Below are 9,826 nucleotides of genomic sequence, written 5' to 3' on the forward strand. Positions count from 1 at the left end.
CCAGCGCCCCCCGCAACCCCAAAAAGGGAATAAGCGGTAGAAATGGATGGATGGAGTAAATCTCTAAAGTAAGAATACTCTTTCTTGATTACAATTTCTGGCTACTCTACCCACCTCTGAATAAAACCTTAAGAAAGAAACCCACACATAATCATAAGACACACAGTCACAAGACAAATATTAATACTGATTGCATAAGCCCAAAATTATTTTCCTTTCACTTGTGGATGGTTTCGTTCTGACTGGTATTACAGTAATTTCGTTGTGAGAAGTGGCGCGGTAGTTTTGTTTTGATTTAACTGGAGGTGGAACAGATCATCACCAGTTTTCCAGACAAATGAAATCTGTGTCCTAGGCCCGCCTCCTCCGGGTTCCTATTGGACGGGAGAGTGTGGCCCTGACGTCACTTGGACAACAACTACACGTGTTTGCAAAAACCAAAGGAGCGCTGGTTAAAAAAAAAACAAATCCTGGAGCATTTAAAGGCGCTTCGAGTGCATCCTCCCTGCAGCAATATGCAGCTATAAGGAGAAGCGATCACTTCTAGGGGACTTTTTGCCTGGGAAGAAAAACAACTTTTAGTTGTGAGAAGCAGCTACTACCAGCAATGAAACCACAGGAGATATTGGAAGGGAAAAGTAGTCAGTGGATATTTGGTTACGGCTCCTTAGTGTGGAAACCTGATTTTGTCTACCAGAGGAGACAAATAGGCTACGTTGAAGGCTACAAACGACGATTTTGGCACGGAGATGACTTTTATCGAGGAGACAAGAAGAATGTAAGAAGCACTTTTCATATACTGTAAGTACTGAGTTAACATGGTGTCCTAATTCTCCACAGCCAGGAAGGGTGGTGACGCTGATAGAGGACCAGGAGGTAAGTCATCATACAGATATGAGATATGTAGCCAGAACTGTACACTGCTTTATAAATAGCATGCCATGTTCTTACTTTACTGAGACATCATCGCCATCACCCTGCTGTTTACAACCAATAAGTGGCAACGTGAAGGAAACGTACATTTGATCCAAAACATTTGACTAATAAAGTGGAGCAGTGTTTTTTCAAAGTGTGGTGCAAAATGGTCAAATATAGACAAAAACCTGTATACAGTTATTAGTAAAAGTAACAGTGTAGCATAGTTATTTGTATAACTTTAAAAAAAATAATGCAACTTTAGAAAAAACGTATTGAGTGGAAAAAAGGCGGTGCACACAGGATAAGTCCCATTTTCAAACAATCACTCAAACGTTGTTTGTGAAGGACTTTTTGTTCATATAAAATGCAGCACAAATTCATTTGAAACATTTAAAAACCTGTGCCCTCATTACATTACCCCAGGTTGAAACAGTCAGCCCCCACTTATCCCTATTTTCCCTCTACCACGCACATGCACACAACCAAAACATGTGGCTGACAACATATGGACTGTTTTCATAATATGGACAATATTTTTTTCTGAATTTCGTATCACATTTTAAATATTTGGGTCAAAAGCAGACCTGTTGTTTTTGGTTGTGTGGAAAGTAGTTTGTTTCTTTTTAAAGGCCTACTGAAATTAGATTTTCTTATTTAAACGGGGATAGCAGGTCCATTCTATGTGTCATACTTGATCATTTCGCGATATTGCCATTTTTTTGCTGAAAGGATTTAGTAGAGAACATCCACGACAAAGTTCGCAACTTTCGGTGCTAAGAGAAATGCCCTGCCTCTACTGGAAGTCGCAGATGATGACGCCACATGTTTGATGGCTCCTCACATATTCACATTGTTTTTAATGAGAGCCTCCAACAAAAAGTGCTATTCGGACCGAGAAAACGACAATTTTCCCACTAATTTGAGCGAGGATGAAACATTTGTGTTTGAGAATATTGATAGTGACGGACTAGAAAAAAAAAAAAAAAAGTAAAAAAAAAAAACACGGTTGCATTGGGACGGATTCCAATGTTTTTAGACACATTTAATAGGTTAATTCTGGGAAATCCCTTATCTTTCTATTGTGTTGCTAGTGAGTTTAATATTACCTGATAGTCGGAAGGGTGTCTCCACGGTTGTCTTGACGCGCAGTGTCTCAGGGGAGTCGACGGCAGCTATGGACGGCACAAGCTCAGCTTTTCTCCGGTAAGAACTGACTTTTTAACCACACATTTCTCACCGAAACCTGCTGGTTGACATGTGGTCGGGATCCATGTTCTCTTGACCGTGCTGTGATCCATAGGAAAGTTTCACCTCCAGGAATTTTAAACAAGGAATCACCGTGTGTTTGTGTGGCTAAAGGCTAAAGCTTCCCAACTCCATCTTTCTACTGTGACTTCTCCAATATTAATTGAACAAATTGCAAAAGATTCAGCAACACAGATGTCCAAAAAACTGTATAATTATGCCATTAAATCAGACGACATTTATCCGTATGTGTGTGCATGCAGCGCTCATACTTGCTAAAAACCCGTGACGTCTTGCGTACACGTCATCATTACACGACGGTTCGAAGACGAAACTCCCGGAAAATTTAAAATTGTAATTTAGTAAACTAAAAAGGCCGTATTGGCATGTGTTGCAATGTTAATATTTTATCATTGATATATAAACTATCAGACTGCGTGGTGGGTAGTAGTGGGTTTCAGTAGGCCTTTAAATAACAGTCTTTCACTTGACAGTGTTGGACAAAAACTGTGCCATGATACAAAACAAGATGGCAAAATAGATTGTGGGTCGGCTATATGCAACAAGTTACATGAGAGAAACAAAAGTTTTGTATATTGTATATGGCCACAACTTTATATGTAGGTACAGTGTGTGATGTATCATAATGTATAATGATCAAAATATGAACACAACACTTTTGTTTCTGCTCCCATTTTTCATAAGTTGAACCCACAAAGATATACAACTTGTACTTTATACACAAATACCTATCCCACAGGTGTGCCTTAGGCTGCCCACAATAAAAGGCCATTCTGAAATGTGTATTTTTAATTTGTATTTATTTATCCGGTTAGAGGGTCTAGACGGTCATTGAAATCCACCTGCTGGATGTGGAGATCCTGGGCTGGTGTGATTACATGTGGTCTGCAATTTTGAGGCCGGTTGGATGTACAGCCAAATTCTCTGAAAAACCTTTGGAGACGGCTTATAGTAGAGAAATGAACATTCAATTCAAGGACAACTGCTCTGGTAGACATTCCTGCAGTCAGCATGCCAACTGCACGCTCCCTCAAAAGTTGTGACATCTGCGGCATTTTGCTATGTAATAAAACTGCACATTTCAGAGTGGCCTTTTATTGTGGGCAGCTTAAAACACACCTGTGCAATAATTATGCTGTTTAATCAGCATCTTAATATGCCACACCTGTGAGGTGGGATAGATTATCTTGGCAAAGAAGAGATGCTCACTAACACAGATATTGACAGATTTGTGAACAATATTTGAGAGGAATAGGTCTTCTGTTTATATAACAAAAGTTTTAGATGTCTGAGTTCAACTCATGAAAAATGGGAGCAAAAACAAAAGTGTTGTGTTTATATTTTTGTTCAGTGTAATTGTATGCATGTTCGAAATAAACTAAAACCGAAACCAAACATTTAATGGGATCCAACACAAGCGCTTAACTCCCCGAAAAAGTGCCTTTGTTTTAAAATGTTCATTTAAAAACATGTTTATTTTTATAGTTGTCACACTGATAGAACTTTGTTTAATATGATATTTTGTGGCAAAATACGCTCATTCAGAGGTTCTCAAATTTTTTTACCAAGTACCACCTCAAAAAACACTTGGCTCTCCAAGTACCACCATAATGACTAACATTAAAACACAGTGATGTAGTAGGCCTAAGTATTCATTAAAAAACAAGGCAGAGGTTTCATTTAGCAAGTATATTTAATATTTTTGACCATTGCAACATTACGACAACATCATTAACAATGATACTCCATAAACAGTACATATTTACAGACTTCTTAGGCTAAATGGAGCCTGCGTAACACTTGTGGTACATGTACCACAGTTTGAGAATCACTGCGCAGAACCAATGGAAGCGTTGGTCAATTCATTGGAAACTACAACAACAATACAGGATAATAAACATATTTTTCAATTGTGTCTATGGAAATTGTTTAAAAAAGTAGTGTTTTTCATACAGATTTACGTGCAGTGATTTCTTCAGATTCTCTGAACCTTTTGATGGTTCCATGGACCATCCATCCATCCATCCATTTTCTACCGCTTATTCCCTTTTGGGGTCGCGGGGGGCGCTGGCGCCTATCTCAGCTACAATCGGGCGGAAGGCGGGGTACACCCTGGACAAGTCGCCAGCTCATCGCAGGGCCAACACAGATAGACAGACAACATTCACACTCACATTCACACACTAGGGCCAATTTAGTGTAGCCAATCAACCTATCCCCAGGTGCATGTCTTTGGAAGTGGAAGGAAGCCGGAGTACCCGGAGGGAACCCACGCATTCACGGGGAGAACATGCAAACTCCACACAGGAAGATCCCGAGCCTGGATTTGAACCCAGGACTGCAGGAACTTCGTATTGTGAGGCAGACGCACTAACCCCTCTGCCACCGTGAAGCCTCCATGGACCATATATGGTGAAATTCCTAAATTCCTTGCAATAGCCCGTTGAGAATTTTTCTTTTTAAACTGTTTGACAATTTGCTCACGCATTTGTTCACAAAGTGGTGACCGTTTCCCAATCCTTGTTTGTGAATGACTGAGCATTTCATGGAAGCTGCCTTCATACCCAATCATGGCACCCACCGGTTCCCAATTAGCCTGCACACCTGTGGGATGTTCCAAATATGAGTTTGATGATAATTCCTCATCTTTATCAGTATTAATTGCCACCTTTCCATACTTCTTTGTCACGTGCTGCTGGCATCAAATTCTAAAGTTAATGATTATTTGCAAAAAAAAAAAGTGTCCACAGTTTGAACATCAAATAGCATATTCAACTGAATATGGGTTGAAAATGATTTGCAAATCATTGTATTCCGTTAATATATTTACATCTAACACAATTTCCCAACTCATATGGAAACAGGGTTTGTAGAATCGCACTTTAAATTTTATCTCAACATAAGCATTGTTATATTTTCAAAATATAAATTTTAATGTAGGATTCTGGCAACATATTCCAAGAATTTTGAAACAAAACATTTCCTTCGACTATTAATTGATTAATGAGCAAACACTGTATTACACAAGGGTCTAGCTATAGTGTAAAAAAAAAAAAAAGTTTTTGATGACAAATAAAATAGGTTAAACAGTGCATACATCCTCAAATGATTATTATTCAGAACCAGCTGGTGCGCTGCCATAAAGCCCCCACCACAATCCGGACATTATCGTCGCTTTATTTGTTTTTAATATCGTTGCTGGACTCTTACACAATGTGTGCCACTGATATTTTTAGTTAATGATTTTCTGTCCCCTGCAGGCTTGCACGTGGGGAGTTGCCTACGAAGTGACAGATGCTGAGATAAATGAGGCCTTTCAGTACCTCAACGTGAGAGAAGTGGTGCTCGGAGGTTACATAACAAAAACAGTGGAGTTCATCCCGCAGGAGAAGGGTAAGGACTCTCACCCTGCCATTGTTTACATCGCCACCGCAAACAGCCCCACATACCTGGGCCCGGCTTCGCACCAGGAGATCGCCGACAAAATTGTGGCCTGCAGGGGCAAGACAGGCCACAACATGGAGTATCTGTTTCGACTGGCTGACTTCATGAGGCTATCCTGCCCAGAGGTGGAGGACGAGCATCTCTTCTCCATCGAGGCCGCCGTTCTGAACGTTTACCACAACTGTGCAGTACAAAACTCCCTCCTTTCGAAGAGTGTCTAAAATATATTAAGCACCTTACAACACTTTACTGTCACTCGACAGTAATGTGAGACATGTAGCAGATTGTTGCCTGAATTATGACCATTTCGTTGGGACATTAGATTATTGTTTTTAATGTTGTCTTACATATTTTTTTATCATGCATACAAAAGCATGTGATGAACTTTTTAAAAAAGTAAATAAATGGAAGAATTGTAATGTAATAAAATTGCCTTGAAGTTCAGTGACTCCTGCATGGACTTTCCTAGGTTCTTGTTGACCTCACGTTCATTGCTCACACATCACGTGGCTCAGGAATGTACAGCTGTAACATTCTAGGAAATGCTGACTACTGTACAAGCAACGACAACGTGAAGGGAGCCTCTGTGCATGTCATCGTGAACCTCCTATATACCATACATTATACCTTAGTGGTAGGATTCAAAATAATGGGCAAGTTGCAAGAAAAATAATGCAGTTCACTTTTGGAGGCAGTGTGAAGTATTGGCACGTTTATACAAAGCAGATTATAACTCAGTCTTTCCCATATGTCAGCGGCCTGCCATGAACGCATTTGTACTGCCATGAAAAGAGTGGGCGCTATGTGTTCGCCCTCAATCATACACACTTTATAACCTTGTCTGCCAGAGAATAAGAATACAAAGCACTCAGGAGCATTAGTGTTGCCAACAGAACTTAGCGCTATACTATATACTCTATACCAGGGATCCCCAAATTATGGTCAGTGTCTACCAGAAGCAACCATGTAGGACCGCCGGACGTCCCAAATTAAAGCACAAAATACAGTATGTTATTTCATTATTATTCTCATTTTTTTATCTGTCCCGTCCAGCCGCTCTGAAAAATCGATATAGATGTACAGATTTACTTGTTGGACAATTATATTATTTGTATGTGACTTTATTTTATTTGACTTTATTATTTTTTTAAAGAAAAAGAAGTACACAGAATGCATGGGGGCATAAGACAAATAAATATTAATAACAACGATAATAGTATTGACAAAAACTATCACAGCACTTAACTTTTTCCACAGCCTTATTCCAAAATGTAATGAATTAATTTCTAACAGGGAACACGCATTGACCGCTACCTTCTGAGAAGCAGGTCGAGTCAGTCGACTGGAGTTCAGCAGCAGGACAAAACCCACAATTTGCAGGACATCAACGCCCCTGTCCCTGAGGAGGAAGAACCAGTTATGGGAGAACAACCTGAACCCAACCCATTACGACCTGCAACGGCAAAGAAGATCCAGGGGCTAAGGCCATTAGTCAAGTGGCCAAAATCCTGCGACAGGACACTGTGGAAGGAGGTCAACACTGATCTCTGCAACATCAAATAAGGGATCAGAGGCACCACCATGAAGAAGTTGGAGAGAATGGGGGATCTCATCTATGCCTATGGAGTGGAACGGTTTGGAGTGGTCGAAGGAAAATGATCTGCTCCATCTATCCCCACTAAGTCCAGAAGACAGACAGAAATAGACCGCCAAGTCAAGGAGAGGAAGCAGCTGAAGAAGCAATGGAGGAAGGCCACAGAGGACGAGAAGGAGGGCATAAACTTGCTGCAGGAAGAGATCTAGAGTAGGCAAACGTAGGGAAATGCAGAAGGAAGGAGCAAACAAGAACACGCTTCTTTCTACAAAGACCCCTTCAAATTTGTGAATGCAGCTGAGATAGGCTTCAGCACCCCCCGCAATCCCAAAAGGGACAAGCGGTAGAAAATGGATGGATGGATGGATTTCACCTGTTCCCCAATGTCTTCCTTCTGTCCTGTGCCAGAGAGTTTTGTATCTTCTTGTGCGCACCTCCAGCGTTCCTTTCCCACAGTCTTGTCCACAGCCATAGCCACGTTTTTATGTACCTTTTGTATCCACGGGAGATTCTTGGTTTGTAGCTTTTGTCAGGTAAGATTAGCTTCCTAGCATTGCCTCCGTTGGATTGCCTTTTGTTGTACTTAGTTTTTGTTAGCAATTTGTATCCCTCTTTAGCCGGGGAGTTTTGAGTTATTGATAATTTTGTAAGTTTAGTGGTCAGGTTACATCTGTTTTAATAGCCTGTTTTGTTTTTCCTGTTGTGGGCCCCTTCCCATAATAAAGAACTGCTTCTGAAATCCTGCAACTGTGTTCGGAGTCCATTTCTGGTCATGACAATAAGATGCTGGAAATTGATTTGAACATAACTTGTACCGGTAAAGACAAATAGGCCCCATTGCAACCACAATTTTTAGAGAGGAACCTCACTTTTTTTTTAAATTTTGCTGATAAATCACAATTTTTACAGAGCCAAATGCATTTTAACTCGTAAATAAATGTAAATAAAAGTCAGCTTACAATAGAGGCAATGGGAGCAATAAGGTAATTGCATCTTTTCCGGCCATGAAACCCAATAAATAACATCAAAAAAGTGCCAACAATACCCCATTCATCTACTTTGTGACTTAAATATTAACCAAATTTTATTGATGTTAGTATAATAGGCGCTAACATTAAGGACCTACATTCAGCAGCGCATTGATCAGAGAGAGACCACTTCCCTTTTGCTGCTGTATTGATGTGAGCTGGTGAGCTGCTTTCTCGCCTCGGAACCCATGAAAGTTAATTCTAAATGATAAATCATGCCACACACCTAGATGGTAAAATAATGTGGCAATGAATTGAGAAGATGGTACACATTTACAGCCAACTTTGACCCGTAAATGGCAAGAAAAAACAAAAACGAAAAGACGCTTGGTTTCACCCCTCTTTTTCTTTGCAAGGATCACGAGTCATTCTTCATCCCAACGGAAAAATATCAACATACTAACAGTTGGCATCCTGGTGACAGCAGACATTGTACAGTAAGTGAGATTTAATTATGTATGTTGTTCATGAAGTCTGCAGTGAATTATAATCAGTGATGTTGTTGACAGAAAAACCTAACAATGTGATCATCTTTTAAATTAATGCTCTGCCGTATACTTACAATGAGCAAAATATATAAATCTTAAATATTATGAATATGACTGTTATTACATTACATTTATACTTACAGCATGTCTATAAACATTTGATGTAAGTGTTTAGATGTTTTTATAAGTGCTTTATAGGCAGACCCTCATAGGTTCCATTGTGAGCGGACTTCTGCTCGCATTTAACAACTAGTTAGAATGCATTAACAACAAAAAAAGAAAAACATGGGTTCTTGTTCTACATAAGTATTGTGAATGATATTCCAAAAAAGTGCAGTTACCCTTTAATTGCATACTCATCACAAAGTCTAATTAAGCTTTTTCTAATTTCAAGGTTTGGGATCAGAGGAAAATAGTGTGTGTGTGTGTGTCTGTGCGCGCGCATGTGAGTGTGCATGTGTGTGTGTGTGCGCGCGCGCATGCGTGTGTGTGTGTGTATGTGTGTGTTTGTGCGTGCGTGTGCGCGCGCATGCGTGTGTGTGTGTGTGCCACAAGAGTATCAGTGCAGTAGGTAAGTGAACACTGCAAAAATGTAACAGCATCAACATATTGTAACGGGTTGAGTTAAGGGGAGATGTTAATGTTAATGTGTCAACTTTCACGTACTTAGTTTCATGTACTGTTCTGTGACACTGAAGTTTACAGAGTGCCAGTGAAGGCAACATGTTCAGTGTTGCATGCTGGGGGTTACCTGTGATTGGGTGAGATATAGGAGGGAGAGTTTTGTATGCTGGGATGCGGAAGTGAAGAAGTCGGAGGTTGAGAGTGAGAGAGACAGACGCACGAGAGATAAGTTTACAGCAATACTAGAGAGATATACAAATGTGCCTTTGGCGGTGGTCACGCCCCACAGTAGCCTGTTACGTGTCAAACAATAAAGACAGCAAGTGTACAACGCCTCTCGACTGGTTTCTGTGGAAACGCTACACTGGTGTCAGAAGAAAAAAGACGGTGAGAAGAGAAAAGAGACGCTAAACACCACCGTTACACACGTGTGGACACAGAAGGACGAAGGACGCAACGTCCAC

General features: G+C 40.3%; 1 protein-coding gene across 2 annotated transcripts; it reads left to right on the top strand.

Annotated features, from left to right (window-relative positions):
• Positions 1–434: 434 nt before the first annotated feature.
• Positions 435–7,969, top strand: LOC133549566 (glutathione-specific gamma-glutamylcyclotransferase 1-like). 2 transcript variants are annotated; one of them, XM_061895100.1, is made up of 4 exons: positions 435–778; positions 841–876; positions 5,445–5,577; positions 6,957–7,969. In XM_061895100.1, exons 1-4 carry the CDS (start codon positions 608–610, stop codon positions 7,109–7,111), a joined length of 495 nt encoding a protein of 164 aa, XP_061751084.1. In that variant the 5' UTR covers positions 435–607; the 3' UTR covers positions 7,112–7,969. The 2 variants fall into 2 exon arrangements, with proteins under 2 accessions (XP_061751084.1, XP_061751083.1); XM_061895099.1 differs by lacking the exon at positions 6,957–7,969 and having other exon boundaries at positions 450–778; positions 5,445–6,072.
• Positions 7,970–9,826: the final 1,857 nt, after the last annotated feature.

The sequence above is a fragment of the Nerophis ophidion genome, linkage group LG03, assembly GCF_033978795.1.
Source record: "Nerophis ophidion isolate RoL-2023_Sa linkage group LG03, RoL_Noph_v1.0, whole genome shotgun sequence".
Classification (NCBI taxonomy): Eukaryota; Metazoa; Chordata; class Actinopteri; order Syngnathiformes; family Syngnathidae; genus Nerophis; species Nerophis ophidion.

Bases quoted from the DNA above. Each gene is read 5' to 3' on its own strand.
- LOC133549566 (XM_061895099.1), top strand. From the start codon at position 608: ATGAAACCACAGGAGATATTGGAAGGGAAAAGTAGTCAGTGGATATTT. The intron at 779-840 runs GTAAGAAGCACT...AATTCTCCACAG, and splicing joins ATCGAGGAGACAAGAAGAAT to CCAGGAAGGGTGGTGACGCT. The intron at 877-5,444 runs GTAAGTCATCAT...TGTCCCCTGCAG, and splicing joins CGCTGATAGAGGACCAGGAG to GCTTGCACGTGGGGAGTTGC.